Source organism: Hippopotamus amphibius, chromosome 4, assembly GCF_030028045.1.
Source record: "Hippopotamus amphibius kiboko isolate mHipAmp2 chromosome 4, mHipAmp2.hap2, whole genome shotgun sequence".
NCBI classification, from domain to species: domain Eukaryota; kingdom Metazoa; phylum Chordata; class Mammalia; order Artiodactyla; family Hippopotamidae; genus Hippopotamus; species Hippopotamus amphibius.
The window spans coordinates 143001934-143018456 of NC_080189.1; the positions used below are offsets into that span (position 1 = coordinate 143001934).

The 16523-nt window shown below is 36.2% G+C and overlaps 1 protein-coding gene across 10 annotated transcripts in view; it reads left to right on the plus strand.

Annotated features, from left to right (window-relative positions):
• Nucleotides 1-16523, plus strand: part of KTN1 (kinectin 1) — a 126194-nt gene that overhangs the window by 32245 nt on the left and 77426 nt on the right. For all 10 annotated transcript variants that reach the window (XM_057732885.1, XM_057732891.1, XM_057732888.1 and 7 more), the window contains 7 exons: nucleotides 76-246; nucleotides 1618-1748; nucleotides 8324-8440; nucleotides 10488-10628; nucleotides 13419-13525; nucleotides 14341-14473; nucleotides 15890-15977. In XM_057732885.1, the coding sequence (XP_057588868.1) occupies nucleotides 76-246; nucleotides 1618-1748; nucleotides 8324-8440; nucleotides 10488-10628; nucleotides 13419-13525; nucleotides 14341-14473; nucleotides 15890-15977 (888 nt within the window). The remainder of the gene's footprint in view (nucleotides 1-75; nucleotides 247-1617; nucleotides 1749-8323; nucleotides 8441-10487; nucleotides 10629-13418; nucleotides 13526-14340; nucleotides 14474-15889; nucleotides 15978-16523) is intronic.

A 16523-nucleotide genomic window follows, 5' to 3' on the forward strand; every position in this document is an offset into this window, starting at 1 on the left:
TGTGCTTACGTGTTATTTAATTACTCTATTATAAAAACCCTGAGTAATTATGATTTTGTTGAACTTAAATTGCAGTCTTGGTAGATGAACCCCTTATTCATGCAACAACTTATATTCCTTTGATGGATAATGCTGATTCAAATCCTGTGGTGGATAAGAGAGAGGTTATTGACCTGATTAAACCTGACCAAGTAGAAGGAATTCAGAAAACAGGGGCTAAAAAACTGAAGATTGAAACTGACAAAGGTAATATATAGAATGCAACAATCTTTTGTTTTGAAAAAAAACACATTTTTTGAGTTCTGCTGGAGTGAGTGCGTTTTCTGATAGAAATATTGAATTGCAGAAGACTAATAGAATCTTTGTAGTAAAAGATTTATTGGTAGTTTTTAAATCCAGCTTTTCAGTTTTGCAGAGCTGGACATTGGACTTTGACTTGCCTAGGGTCTCATAGCTGTTTTGCTCTCTGGTAATCTTTTCCCTTCTATTACTGTCTCTGAGAGTTTTCTATGTTAATTCACAATGGCCTTTTATTATTATTATTACAATTATTATTGCTGTTGTTGTTATTTTGGTCACACCAGCTGGCTTGTGGGATCTTAGTTCCCGACCAGGGATTGAACCCGGGCCCATGGCAGTGAAAGCGTTGAGTCCTAACCACCGGACTACCAGGAAACTCCCTATTATTTTTTTAATAGGTTTTTTTTTTTTAAAGTGCAGTTTTAGGTTCATAGCAAAATTGAGTGGAAAGTACAGAGTTCCCATTTACTCCTTGTTCCTATACATGCACACAACTGCCTTTTTAAACTTATAATGTAGCTGAGATATTAAAAGCTCTGCGCTCCTTTGGGTCTAATGGGTGGCAATTGTTTTTAAGGAGAGGCAGCTGTTGCCTAATATAAGAGCCCTAGGGGAATTGAAGTGGTTGAGTTAGATGTTTGGTGCATGGATTTTTTTAAATGTCAGAATTGCTTGTATATATTTGATCTTTGTAAAATCAGACTTCCTTTTGGTAATTGTCTTTGAGCTTATTTTCTCATCTGTAAAATTTGGCTCATATGTCGTGAATATTACGGTTAAATGAGAATATTTGTTAACATGTTTAGTATAGATACTAGCATATATTAGACATTTGAATCATTTTTCTTTTTAAGTAAGGGTATGCTGGCACTTTAATATTCTGCAGTTCGGATGCAAACTACTATATATATAGAGTGGGTAAACAACAAGGTCCTACTGTGCAGCCCGGGAAACTATATTCAGTATCCTGTGATAAGCCATAATGGAAAAGAATCTAAGAAAGAATGCATATATATGTATAACTGAATCACTTTGCTGTACAGCAGAAATTAACACAACATTGTAAATCAACTATACTTCAGGAAAACAAAAAATATTCTGTAGTTTGAGCAAATTTTTAATCTAATTATTTCATGTTATATTAAAGATGGTAAACACTTTTCTCTCTCTTGACCAGAGCATTTATTGATGTTTGATCTGAAATATAAATCTGTTTTCTCTTGGTTATTGACTTTCTGGGTCAAGAATTCTTGGTGCTTTACCTTTGCTGAAGTTTTTACTTATATCTTTTAAATGTTAACTTTTTTTTTTTTAAAGAGAATGCTGAAGTAAAATTTAAAGATTTTCTTCTGTCCTTGAAGACTATGATGTTTTCTGAAGATGAGGCCCTTTGTGTTGTAGACCTGCTAAAGGAAAAGTCTGGTGTGATACAGGATGCTTTAAAGAAGGTAAGCATATTTTTGATTATGAGCCTATTTGAGAGCAGTGATTAGAAGTTCACCAAACAAGACTTCTGCTAGAGCAATAAATTATAACCTACTCCCATCCTTCTTAGCCTGAAAGCACTTAGTCACATTTAAGAAGTCTGGAATTCCTTCAGAAATTATTTCATGTATCCGTACTAATCAGTGTACTTATTTAGTTCAGTCAGGTGTCCAAGTCATCTGAGCTTTTGACAAAAACGAATTGCTTGTAATAAATAAGATGGTTTATATAACTTTAAAGTCATTTGGCATTTGGCTAAGTTGTACCTTGCTTTGCTGTGAATGTAAGTACTGAAGACAAGGTTGGTTGATTTCTGGATAACATATGGAACGTTTTTATGACTGAAGATAGCACCATTCAAAGCACCTGGGAATCTTTTTCTTTGTGTGTGTGTGTGTGTGTGTGTGTGTGTGTGTGTGTGTGTATAGAGTATTACTCTTCTAAAGTAAATGCTTTGAATGGTAGAATCATTGCTGTGACTGACTAAAATTTGAAAAAAGCAAATCCATGGAGCTAATATTTAATTTCTCATTATATTACACTCACTATATTATTGTGTGTACTCTGTCATATTGGGAAAGGTGACGAGTTTTTAAGTGTTACTTGTGTGAGATAAGATGGCATGGTATCTGGTGTTCAATATTAGTGGATTTAACTATTCTTATTTTAAACACACATACACACACACTCCTAACACTTTTCTGCCTTAAAACCTTAAACCTTTAGTGGCTTCCCTTTATTCTTAAAGACCACCTAATCCAAACCATTACTTCTCACGTGATTACCTTCGGTATTCTCCTTGTTGATGTTTCTGCATTCCCTTGTACCCTTCTAATCTATTTTTTCTACACAACTGCAAGGCAACCTTTAAGAGGTAAATCAGGTTAGGTAACTCAGTGCTTTAAAAATCCTTTGGTGCCTTTCGCTTTGCACTTAAAACATAATCCGGATTCCTTCGAAGGCCTATGTTTGTCTCTCTCTACAGCCTTAAATCATGGCATTTTCCTCATCCCCTCATTAAAGCAAATCAAATGTTCTCTTCTGTCTGGACTGTCCTAAAACCCTCAAGCCCTTACCCGCTAACTTCTTCCCTTGGTTAATTCTTCCTTCAGGTCTCCATTTAAATACCATTTCCTCATATAAGGCTAATCTGAATTCCTAGTCTAAATTATTCTCCTTGCTATTCTTTCTCATAACCATCTGAATTTTTTATTTTTACTGTCTGAACATCATAGCATTATGTCTGTCCATACTTCCAAGTATCTATTGACAGCGTGTTTTATAGATCTCTGGTATTTTACCAAGTACTATGCTTGTTGGACAGTCTCCATGTGGTGCCAGCAATGGCTCAGAGTAAACAGTGTGTTCAAAGATCATCAGTAAGTGCGATAACTGTATGACTTTGGATACAAAGTCAGATTATTCTCTTGCAAGGAATTTTCTTGAAGTTCTTGATTGAAGAATTTATCTTTTGATTTACTTTAATTGGGTAAGTGTATATCTTAAAAGGTTTCTTAGTTATTTGTGAGGATTGGGAAAATCTTCTAGCAGGGAAAAGCCTCCAGCTGAAGTTAGTTACTACTTGTTTGAAATGACTGCTTTTTAAAATTAATTGCTTCAGGTGTTTCTCTACTAAGGATGTTGGTGGTGATTTATGGGTGCAAGAGTAGTCATTTTATTGCTTGAGACAACTTTGAACTTCAGAGATTGGGTGGTAAATCAGACTCCCTTTGATAGCTATATTAGGCAGGCCAAGGAGGAAGTTGGGAACTGTTAAAGATAACGTTTTGAAATGGTGTAAATATTTTGAAACTTTACATTTTTGCCGAGACCAGCTCGGTGACTCGAGGTGAGTGACGGGTGCCGCAAGCTTGAAGAAGACACAGACACAGACTGAAGAGAAAAGTGGGATGGGGGGCTCAAGACCTCCCGGATCAAGAGCCCTGCTGACTCATCCCAGGTTGCTTTTATTGAGTTGGTGGGCTAACATTCTCAGGTTACACCCATAAACAATCAAAGGCCTCACATGACTAAGGCAATTATCTTTGTTTACTTCCTGGGTCCGAGTTGAGCAGGTGTGGATTTGAGCTGGGCCTGGAGAGCAAAACAGCCCTGGGGGCAGGAGACCTCTCTCAGATATTGGGGGTCTGTGCCCCACCCCTGTTGGCCCCTCTGCGACTGTGCCTGTCTTAGGTTGTTCCTCCCTTGAGGAATCTTACCCGTCTCTGGCTAACCAGTCATCCTCCAGGGCCAAACAGGGTGATAAAAGGAAGGCTCTATGCACCACCCCTGTTGGCCCCTCTGCAGCTGTGCCTGTCTTAGGTTGTTCCTGCTCTGAGGAATCTTACCCGTCTTTGGCTAACCAGCCATCCTTCAGGGCCAAAACAGGGTGATATTAGTCTCCACGCCCCGCACCCTCAGTTCCTCCACTGCTCAAGCAGGACATTCTGAATCCCATCACTCGGCCCACATACTTCAACATTTTCAAGGTTTCAGAAAGGTTCCCGAATGTCTTCCCACACATTTTTCCTTTTCCTTGGAACTTTTGGCTTTCAATTAAAATCTTGTTCTGGGTTTCTCATGGTATGGTTCTATTCTTATCTTCAGGGACTCAGTGCCCTTGTAGATCCCGTGTATCAGGGAAAGATTAGGTAAATTTAATCTCTCCCTTTTCCTGTCCTAGAAATTGAGTCTTGGTCAGACCTTTTAATCTCAAGGTCTGGGATATAGATGTATCCCCCACCTAATAAAGACCACTTCAGAGAAAGGGGGAAGATAAATGCAGGAATACAAGCATAGATGTAGGATAGAGGTAGAGGAGTTAGAGGACTTGCTGACCGATTAGATATGGTAATTAAAGAGTCTAGCGTGAATGCTTGTTTTTGCTCTGGAGTAACTGAATAGATTGTGGTGACAATGGTATTCATGAACACTTTGCAGGGGAAAAGAGAGTAGAGGATTGTGAAAATTTATAGGAAGTTGTTTTAGGCATCCTTTGGAGCATTTAAGTGGATATAATCATTTCACACTTGAATATATTTTTCTCTGGAGTTGAAAATAGATTGCAATGGGAGTAATTTCGGAAAGTAATCAACTATCACCAGTACATATAGCGGATGTATGTTAGTCCAGAGAGGATGTGGGGAGTGGTAAGAAAGTTCAGGAATGAATGTTAAGAAGCACCAACATTTAAAGGTCAGGGAAAGCCACCACAAAGTATACTGAAAGGAGAAATACCAGGAGACAGTGGAATCACAGATGCTTAGGGAGGGTAGAGAGTTCAGGGGTAGTGGGAAAAATCAACAGTGACATGCTTTAGGGCGATCAAGGAGAATAAGGGTTGAAACAATGGATTTGATATCCTTAGTGAAAGCAGTTTCACTGGAGTACTAGACTAATAAATAAGTGATGAATGAATAGGAAAGGTGACAGTATCCACTTTGAATAAGCTTAGATGGGAAGGGGGAAACAGTAAAAGCTAGAGGGGTTCTGCAGAGTTAGAGAGGAGATGTTATGTTCTGTGTATGTGCACACATGCCTTTGTGTTTAAACTATAAGACACTTCTGTTTTATATTTAGAGTGTAGGTTGAGATCCTGGGCTCTAGGGTCAGATTTCCTGGTTTCAAATCTGGACTCTGCCACTTTGTGCTTTGTGGCTTTAGATAAGTTAATTATTTAACCTCAGTATCTCAGTTTCCCCCTCTCTAAAATGGAAATGATGATAAGGTTTTGAGAATTAAATGAGGTAATACGCAGTAGATGCTTAGAGTTCCTAGCATAAAGTAATTGCTCAAAAATGTTAACTCAACGTGATTACTAGTAGGAAAATGTTTAGAGTATATTTGAATTGTATATTAATGCATGTATGTGGAATCTAGAAAAATGATACAGATGAACCAATTTGCAGGGCAGGAATAGAGATGCAGAAAACAGACCTGTGGACACAGTAGGGGAAGCAGGGTGGGATGAATTGGGAGATTAGGATTGACATATATATACACTACCATGTGTAAAATAGATAGCTAGTGGGAACCTGCTGTGTAGCACAGGGAGCTCAGCTTGGTGCTCTGTGGTGACCTAGATGGGTGGCTTGGGGGTGGGGGAGGGGATAGGAGGGAGGTCCAAGAGGGAAGGGATATATGTATACATATAGTTGACTCACTTTGTTGTACAGCAGAAACTAACAACATTGTAAAGCAACTCTACCCCAATTTAAAAAAAAGAATAGAAAAGGCAAAAAAAAAATGTATTTGGTAGTTTTAGTTGATTATTAATTTCTTCGTGTTGGCCTTTAAATATACTTGTCTCAATTATGTGATTTTTTCCCAACTCTAAGTTATTAAATATTTTGGCCCCATGTTGTATAACAGGAGGAAGTCTATTTAAAATTTTTCCTACTTTCTCTCTTTCTTCCCTCTCTACTTTTGTTAATTATAGCATGTGCTTATCAGACACTTATATTTAATGTTTGCTTTGTGCCAATAATTTTTATGTTTCTTTCAGTCTTAATTCTACAGCTTAATGGTGTGTTCAAAGCTTGATACCAGTTCTTTTGCCATAAATTTCTATATTCATCTCTTGGTTCGCTGAAATTGTATTTTTTTCTGGAATTTTTTTAAGAAGGGCTTATGGAAACTGTATTTCCCAAATTCTGGCAAGTTAAAATGCTTCTTTGTTGTCTTTATACTTGAATGATAATTTGGTGGGGTATCATATTTCTGGGTTGCACTTTTTTTCCTTGAGAATTTGTCATGATTGCTTTACCATTCTCTACATTCCTATTGCTGGATAGAAGTCTGAGACCAGCCTGAATTTTGCATTCTTTTTTTTTTTTAAGGCCGTGCCTCACGGCATGCGGGATCTTACTTCCCTGACCAGGGATCAAACCTGTGCCCCCTGCATTGGGAGCACGGAGTCTTAACCACTGGACCACCAGGGAAGTCCCTTGAATTTTGCATTCTTTTCATGAATCACTCTCACAATGAAAACATCCTTTGGGTAATCAACCAAGTTTTTATTATTTATTGGACTTTTCCAGTTTCCACCCTACTGTACAAACATCAAGGGATTCAGCTTCTTTGAAGTCACAGGAATTTTACTATAATGTGGCTTTGTATTGACTCTTCTATCAATATTCCATTGGGCAAAACATGTCTTTTCAATTATGAGATTGTGTCCCTTAAAATAATTGAAATAATGGGTATCAATTAAGCATAAGTTGGATCTTCCTTGCCTGTTGTCTTTATCTTTTGTATTTTCATCCTTAAAAAAAATAAAGCTTTTGGTTTATTTCCACTTATTTTTATTCACTTCTCTCCACCCTGAGCTCTGTGTCATCTACTATGTTTTCAGCATCATGTCTTTTTCTGTTTGCTCCTTCTAATTGGATTGTATTTCTGTGATGGTGTTATTTTTACTTCTACTTTGGGTTTTGCCAGCTCATATTTCATTTCATTCTGTCTTGTCTTTCCTCTGAGTTATTTCTTGTGAGCTCTGTTCTTTGCTCTTGTTTTTCCAGAAATTGTTGCTATGTTAGACTTTGAAGAGTCATGGTGATATTTTTTAATCACAGTTTTTGTCTGTTCTTGACAATCTTTTTATAGTGATTTTTCTCCACTTGGCATTTGGTTTTTCTTACTGCTTTCTTTCCTTTTTTCTCAAATCTTACATAGACTGTGTTTTATTTCTTTTTCATTAATATTCCTCTTCCAATGAGGGGTGTTTCTCTTGGATTATCTCTGTGGCTAGAGAGTGATAATGAATGGCTAAGGCCAACTGTTCTCCTTGGGCTATGTCTGAAAATGAGTTCTTTTAGCCTTTCCTTTTCTCAGATAAAAGAGTTCACTACAGAGGATCTCACTCTAGAGAATCTTAACTCTGCCTCACTGATTAGCTGCTCTCTTTGAATAAAGTTTATCTGTATGATTTCTTCTTCATTCCTACTTCTGCTTCTTAAGGCCTCCTACCAAGAAAATTCCTACCTTCTATATTTGTGCTTGTTCCTGATGTCAAATGGGGGGCTGTTGGTTTTACCTTTCAGTGTATGCCTGTTAACTTCACAGAACTGTGTACCCATGGCACATCTATAGTCTTGGGTATATTCTGAGAAGGTCGTTGAGCATCTGTTTGATCTCCACTTCTTTTGGCAGTCTTTCCTGATATTATGCTTTGACATTACAGATGATTGTTTTATTTTGGTTCAGTTTGCATTTTGTCTCATACTCCTCTTGATCTTTCAGGAGGAGAAGGGAGAGGTTACTCTCTTGATTCTGTGTTTAAAAATGGAAGTCATAGTTCTTTGTAAAAATCTGTTTCTTGATTGATGTGTGTCCTATTTTGTATGCATCAGAATATGTAATGATACGTGATTGTCCTGAATGATATTTCACTGACCAGTGTTTGGCAGTCATTCTACTCTGTGTGTAATAGCAAACTCTGCATTGGCCTAAGAACACTTGATATCAGATTGTTTGTTTTCATAATTTCCATTAGCCAATGTTAACTATTACTGATTCTGTATTGGTTTCTCAATTGTAGTCAAATAAAGGAGAGTTGACTGCACTTGTACATCAGCTTCAAGAAAAAGACAAGTTACTTGCTGCTCTGAAGGAAGATGCTGCTGCTATGAAGGATCGGTGTAAGCAGTTAACCCAGGTGAAGATATTCTTGTATTTAAGGGTTATACTTTCTGAATCAGATGCAGTGAAGGATTTTAGAAATAGTCCATGATTCCTGATTTATTTGTGTAATAAATTTATACCAAGTGAAAGTAATTTCTTTTAGAATTTAGGTGGTGGTGATGGGGTCTCACTCTTTCACGTTATTGTAGCCTACAGTTGAATTATGAATTTAAAGTAGTAGTACTTATAGGTATACTAATTTCAAAATAAGAAGTATTTGGACATTGGGAGCGTGTTTCAGTTGGTTCTGACCTAGAATTATTCTATAGAAATGTAAAACTCAGTATGATCTTGTTTACGTCCAGTTTATGGGATAAATGTGAAACTCTTACATTGGTAGTTTATTTATTTATTTATTTAGTTAGTTATTTATTTAGTTAGTTAGTTAGTTAGTTTTTGGGGTGCATGAGCTTAGTTGCTCTGTGGCATGTGGGATCTTCCTAGAGCAGGGATCGAACCCATGTCCTCTGCATTGGCAGGCGGATTCTTAACCACTGCGCCACCTAGGAAGCCTGGTAGTTTATTTATGAAGGTTTTGTGATTTAATTTTTTATCAATGAAGTTCTTTAAATCCCTTTTACTCTGAGAGTTAAAAAAAAGACCTTTAAAAAATGTAAAAGTACAAACTTCCAGTTATAAAATAAGTCCAAGGGATGTAGTGTACAACATGGTGACTATAGTTATTAATACTGTATTGTATATTTGAAAGTTGCTAAGAGTAAATCTTAAAAGTTCTCATCACACACACACACAAAATTGTAACTATGTGGTGAAGATGTTAACTAGACTTACTGTGGTGATGATTTAGCAGTAAATACAAGTATTGAATCATATTGTACACTTGAAACTAATATTCTATGTCAGTTATATTTTAAAAAATCATGTATTCTGAGAACATAATTGAAATTCTATAATAAATGTGGTCACATTTTCCCCAAAGTGCTTGTTTCTCCCTTTTAGGTGTTAAATACAGTAGAGTAAATGAGGTTTATTTCACTGTTATTAATGTAGCTACTTGATGGCATTATGAGCATGGCCTCATTTGAATATAAAATCTTTTCTGTGAATATGAGGTAAATAAAAAAAGTCAATGGAAAACTTGGTCAGATTAAGATTAATGAAAGTTGTTGCTAAAATAAGTATTGCCTTAAGATTAGAAACTTTTCTGTAGTTTTCTGTAGCTATAGTTTTTGGATTATTTTAAAAATTAAAGGAAACTATTAACTTTTGTGTAACTCATTGACCTATATACTTAAGATGTGTATACTTTTTTCCTAAATGTATTATGTACATCAGTAAAACAGTTTGCAAATGTAAATGAACTCTTGGGCAACTGTTAGTTAAATGAAAATCTTAACGTTTGTCAGAGTTTCTTAGAGCAGGGGAAATGAACTGATCATAACTGCAGATAACTTAAAAGTTGCATGGCTTTCTTGCAGTTTAATATTTGTTCTAGGAGTTCACAATACTTGTAACACAAAATGAAATCACCCTTTTAAGGTTTGACTTGGGAGGATAATAACACTGAGTTTTACTTTCCCTGTTCTGCTATAAACATATCTTATCCTTATCTCTTCCCTTAGGAAAGAGACTTTTTTTCTTGGCTATTTTTTTTTTCCGGGAGCCTTTTCTGTACCCTAAAAGAGGGCTGGAAAATAATGAAGAATTAACTGTTTCGCTTTAAAAATGTTCTTTCTTATAATCAAGTTAGAATGTAGGATTTTATTCCACCTCCAGCTCTTTAACTCTTAGACCAGAAAGTACATTTGAAATACGAGTACACAGGGCAGCTAAACGTTTATGAAGGGAATTGGTGTAAAGAGTAGGTAAGATGCATAAGACAATTTTTTTTAAACCTTTGACCTTGCTTTTTAAGCAAGTACTTATTTAAGAATTCATGATGGTGTTACTGACATCATTTTTGCTGATGTTAAAAATGTTTTCTTCTTAGTAAAGTCTTGTTCTTATCTTTTTAAATAACAAGTTTTCATAAGTTTTTTTTTCCTGATTTACTCTTCTAGGAAATGGTGGCAGAGAAAGAAAGAAGTAGTGTGGTTATAGCAAGGATGAAAGATCGGATTGGAACATTGGAAAAGGAACATAATGTGTTTCAAAACAAAATGCATGTCAGTTATCAAGAGACTCAACAGATGCAATTGAAGGTATATTTTCATTCTTTGAATACAAAATTACATATTTGTATTCATTTAATTAGCACACTTTTACGTGCCCTGTGCTGGATTTTGGTACAAATGGCTAATTAAACTTGCTCCTTATCCTTAAGTAAGCAACTTTTCTAGGTGAGGAGGCTGGAAGCTGACGAGTAAATACTTCATTACCAATAGAGGTAAGCAGCAGATGCTTTGGAACAGTGCAGATGAGAGGTGGGGAAGAGAAGGACTGATGGGGAAGACTTGTTAGAAATGATAAGCAGATTGATGGGGAAGACTTGTTAGAAATGATAAGCAGACTGTGTTGAATCTTTTGAAACAATTAGGCATTGTTAGGATAAAGAGTGAAGGAATGGGCACTGGGTATAAGACTGATTACTTGGTGTAATTCCTTCCCATCCCTAGAGGTGATGATTCACTAGATCTCTTTTGGGGCCCCAGGTTGAGCATTTTAATGAGTGCACTCCAGGTGTCTGCCATAGAGGTTGTCTAGTGATAACAGTTTGTGAGAAATACAGTAAGAGTTGTGGTGTTTGGGAATCAGGGCTGGAATGAAGCGATCTAGAGAAATAATGTCTTAAAGGGTCTTGTGTACCCGAAGACTGGGGAGCCAGTGAAGGAGTTTAGGCAACCCAGCACTGTGATTTATATTAGTATTTTAAGTCATTACTCTGGCATAGTATGGAGAGTGGCAGCAGTGTGGAGAGTAGAACAAGGGATAGTTGGAAGGCTTTTGCAGGAATCCAAGTCAGAGAACAAGAACCTGAAGTCAGATGTTGATAATGAGGGGATGAATTTGATCAAAGAAGAGGTAGTAGATAGGGCTTGGTGATGGAGTGGAGAAGAGAGGAAAAGTGATAATGGCATTGGCCTAAGTCAGGGGTCCCCAACCCCTGGTGCCAGTCCGCAGCCAGTTAGGAACCAGGCCTCACAGCAGGAGGTGAGCGGCCGAAGGGCAAGTGAGCGGAGCCTCACCTGCCACTCCCCGTTGCTCCCATTACCGCCTGAACCATTCCCCCCCTCGCCTCCATCTGTGGAAAAATTGTCTTCCACAAAACCAGTCCCTGGTGCTGAAAAGGTTGGGGACTAAGTGACCTTCTGTCTCTTGTTCTTATTTTTACCTGTTTTCTTTCAGCATTTTAAAAGGTTCAGTGCTTACTGCTTATTTTTACAAGTTACCCATTTTCATGATTTCAGTTAGGTCTGGACCAGTGATTTTTGTTGTTGTTTTTGAAGAACATGGTTTCAGCCTGCTTGTCAAGTGGGCTTATAACACTCCCCCTTAATTGAACTTGGTGGATTTTTTTTGAAATTGTTTCCATTGCTGGCTGATGCTTCAGTTTGGAAGTGCTTGTCATCACCTCAGAATTAATGTATGTCTGAAGTCAAACTCTTGCTTGTGGCCAGGTTGTTTTTATTTTCTAATGTTTTGAGGAATTATTATCCTTATGCTTGAATCTTTGACTTCTCTCTCCCTTGCCCAATCTACAATTTGTTCTGAAATCTTAAAGTTACTTTATTTCTACTTATTCTTGCATTCAGTTTTTAGCTATGACCCTACTATTTCTTACTAGCATTATTATAGCACCTTCTTAATAGGTCTCTCGTTTGCCTTTCTAATATGTAATTGGTATCAGATTTTTATTTGTAAAATATTACTTTGAGCACTTTGGTAGCCTGCTGAAAAATTTACTGCTATTGAAGTTCCAGTATTTTCTATGGAAATACCACTAATAGTGAAAAAGAAGTGAATGAATCTCTTCTCAGGTTCTTACTGCATCCACTACTTTGATGCTTTAATTTGGCTCATTCCTCCATCTTCCCAGCCCCCAGTCATTTGAGGAACCGATTTTCCTGGCCTCATGTGATCTTTTTTTTTTTTTTTTTTTTTTTAAATTTTATTTATTTATTTATTATTTTTTGGGGGGTATACCAAGTTCAATCATCTGTTTTTATACACATATCCCCGTATCATGTGATCTTTTTTCTTCTTAATTCTCACTTACTATTCATTTGAAAATTAGTCGGATACTTATAGCAACATCTCTTGTTGAAGGTTAAGAGTGTTGAAGTGATTCTTTTTTTTTTTTTTTTTTCAACTTGAATGCTTGTAGAGGCCAGGATATAGATTACATATGATAAGTTCTCTGAAAAGTGGAAACATATACTTTATGTTCTCTTAATTGAATAGGTTTACTAAAAATTATTAAAGTTATTTCACATACTACAGTGAGGATGTGGGGATATAAGACTCAGTGTTCTTTGTCTTTTGATTCTGTAATTCTGAAATAAAAAACTAGAAGCCGGATATTTTTAGCAAGTAGATTTTTGTGTAGTGAATTTGCCATCTATTTGGCTATGGTTTAGTTTGTAACTTAATGTAAATGTTTAGAACATGTTTTCAGTTTTTAAGCTTTTGATTACTAAAATCTTTCACTAAAGTATTGCTAACACAAAATTGACATATTAATTCTATATGTCTGTTGCATAGAAAAGATTTCTAAAACATCTTTTAGTTCTCAAACAGCATCTCAGTGTGTTTATTTTGCATATGATAGCAGCCAGCATGTGCTTGCATTCTTGAATGTTGCAGCAGCTTATATTTACTTCGTATTCATTACTATCAAAATTTATCCTTTATATTTGTTTATATTTATTTGAGAAGGATAGCCGGACTTCATTCTATTGATGCTTTTTACATTCTCATCATAATAGATTTTCTTTGAAGTTAGCTTTGGCAGTCATTGTTTTCTAAATCTTACGTGTATAAAATAATTTTAGTTTCAGCAAGTTCGTGAGCAGATGGAGGCAGAGATAGCTCACTTGAAGCAGGAAAATGGCATACTGAGAGATGCTGTCAGCAACACTACAAACCAACTAGAAAGCAAGTATGTTTCCAAATGCTTTACTTTTAATTGAATGGCAGAGTATTTTCATTGAATAAGTATTTTTCAGTCACCAAAATGGTGTTTGATAGTAATAGGTTACACTTTTGCTTTTCACACTTGTTTCTAAAATGAATTAGTTTTCAAAAACTATCCTCTTGCTTTTGAAGAACCTCTTCAGCTAAACTGTATGATAAATACTAGTGCCACCACTGGAACAGTTTACAAATTTATGAGATGGAATTTACAGGTTTTAAACCTTCTATTCCATGTAACAGTAGTTCTCAAACTTCATTACTCTGAAGAACATCCGGCCTGTTAGCTAAAAATCATATTCTTGAGTCTTGCCCTTATAAAGTTATGATTTAGTGGCTCTGAGGTGGAGTCTTGGAATCTACATGTTAAGACACATTCCTTGTGATAGTGATTTAGTTGGCTCTGGGCCATACTTTGAGAAACAGTCTTAGAGAAGACTTAGTAGCTTGCTTACATAAAATAAATGTTCTGAATGGTTGATTTTAATAGATTTTCAGAACACTCATTTGAGGGTGACGCTGTTGATTGGTGCTCATGGTGTGTGGTCATCCATTTTTCTTGATTATTTTACAGTAATTTTAGTATTTGTGTTACTGTCATTAGGATGATTCAGAGATTACACTCAAGGAAACTTCATTATTAGTAGTCACTTATAGCATTCATTCTCATTTTGCTATAAGTGGAATTACTAACTCAGAAAAATGCATGTAAGATATATTTTGTTTACTCTTGGTATGTGTTTTGTAACAGTAGAAGGTTCCTAATCCAGTTACTGTTTCCAGGCAGTCTGCTGAACTGAATAAACTGCGCCAGGATTATGCTAGGTTGGTGAATGAGCTGACTGAGAAAACAGGAAAGCTACAACAAGAGGAAGTCCAAAAGAAGAGTGCTGAGCAAGCAGTTACTCAGTTGAAGGTGATTATATTCCTACCTTTGTTTATCATTTCATAAATAATGTAGATATTCAGTTCAGTGACCGTAAAGTTTATAAAGCTTTGAAAAATGTAGTTTGAGGCTTAACGGGACTTGTAGTCTTAGTGCTCTGCCTGTATAGAAATGTGTACACTAGTGACAGAATTGAATATAAACTTGAGTTTGGAGTTAAAGACTATTTGAAGATATGAAAATTGAAATTAGCTGATTGACAGGCATAAAGAGTAGAATTTCATCTTATATATGGAAATTAGGGTCTACATGTGTAACGCAAAAACCAAATTTTTGATAGCTAGTGAAAATCACCTTCAACATCACTTATCCATAACTTGGATTTCTCAGTAAGTTTAGTACAGCCTGTTTTTATTCCAGCATTGGAATAGATGATTTTCCTTTGCTTTATCACGAGACCAAGAAATGCTCCAGTTGCTTTCACTTGAGCCATAGTAGAAAAAAATCACACATTGTTTTTTTAGACACCAGAATGGGACTTGGTGCGATGAGATGCTTATACTGAGAAGACATGTATGGGGTTACTCAGGCTGACTGAGAGCGAGGAGTGGACTCATTTCTCTTGCACTTTTTAGCCTGTGTACGTTGAGTAGAGTGATGAGTAGAACTGTCTGTTTATCCTTTTACTGGGGAGAGGATTTGTTGAATGTATAGTTAATTTCTGTAAATTAAATGTATCAGACAGACTCCACCTTAGGTCTTTGATACAATGAATATACCTTAATACCAGTTCCAGAGTAGTAGGTGTTAAAAAGGCTTTGAGAATAATTGAATGCAGAAAATAGCGTAATTTTTCTTTTCTTGAAGTTTTCATTGGTCCCTGTGGGGGAGTGATATATAGCTGTCCTTCCTTTTATTAAGTATTTGTCTTGCTGGTGTGTTTGCTGGTGGCATTTATAAATATGGAAATTTGTGCTCTGTGGATATGGGTAAGCAGATAAATGACATTAAATATTATAGTCATAATTGAACTGTTGTGCTATACCTCAAAATAAGACTTTTAGGTACCTACTGAGATTTAGCAGTAAAGATACCATCCTGTCTTTTGAAAGCCTGTCAGCTGAGGGAAGATTAATGGAAAGTTGATCATAGCTAAATGGGTCAGATATATTCATAGTAGTAGCTATATTGATCTACCAGCACAAATATTGAGTTTATAAAATAATCTCCAAACTGTCAGTACTGTATATTGGAGAATAGAATGCCTGTGGCTGATAACATCTGTGCATATTATCAGGCTGAGCACATCTGCCAATCTTATTAAAATGCAGGAGACTAGTGACTAGTTGTTGAAATAAGCAGTTTTATGACACGACAGTAAAGATAGAGGATTTTTTTTCCTTTAAATTGAAATCCTTTGTTTGTGCTGACTTATCCTTTCTCCAGGTTCAACTGCAAGAGGCTGAGAGAAGGTGGGAAGAAGTCCAGAGCTATATCAGGAAGAGAACAGCAGAGCATGAAGCAGCTCAGCAAGGTAAGGGGAAGAGGTATACCTATAAATTTAGTCTGTAATTCTGGGTAGAATTTCCTTTCCTCTCCATATGTGAAGACAGTAAATTGGCATTTTGGTTATACCTCAATAAAAATAGATTTTACACTTTCAGTGTACTTTTATTTCTTTAACATTTCTTAGGGTTTTAAAAATAAGCTCTCTACTAGGTTTGTCTGAGGCATTAAATTGCAGATAAAATTATAGCCCATAAATAGGGAAATGGGAACCTGTGTGTGTTCCCTTTTTGTAGTTATTCCCTCTGGTTCCTTGATCAATTCTTCATTTAAGTTTTTTTCCTAAGGACTCATTCCTACATTGTGAAGAGAAAAACAGTGAGAACATTACCATTCCAAGTAGTTGACTTAAAATTGCCTACTTAAATGCTAACTTTCACTACTTATTCATTCATTCATTCATTTGGTTGCACCAGGTCTTAGTTGTGGCAGGGAGGCTCCTTAGTTGCAGCTTTCTAGCTCCTTAGTTGTGGTATGCAAACTGCTTCGTTGCCGCATCCCTGACCAGGAATTG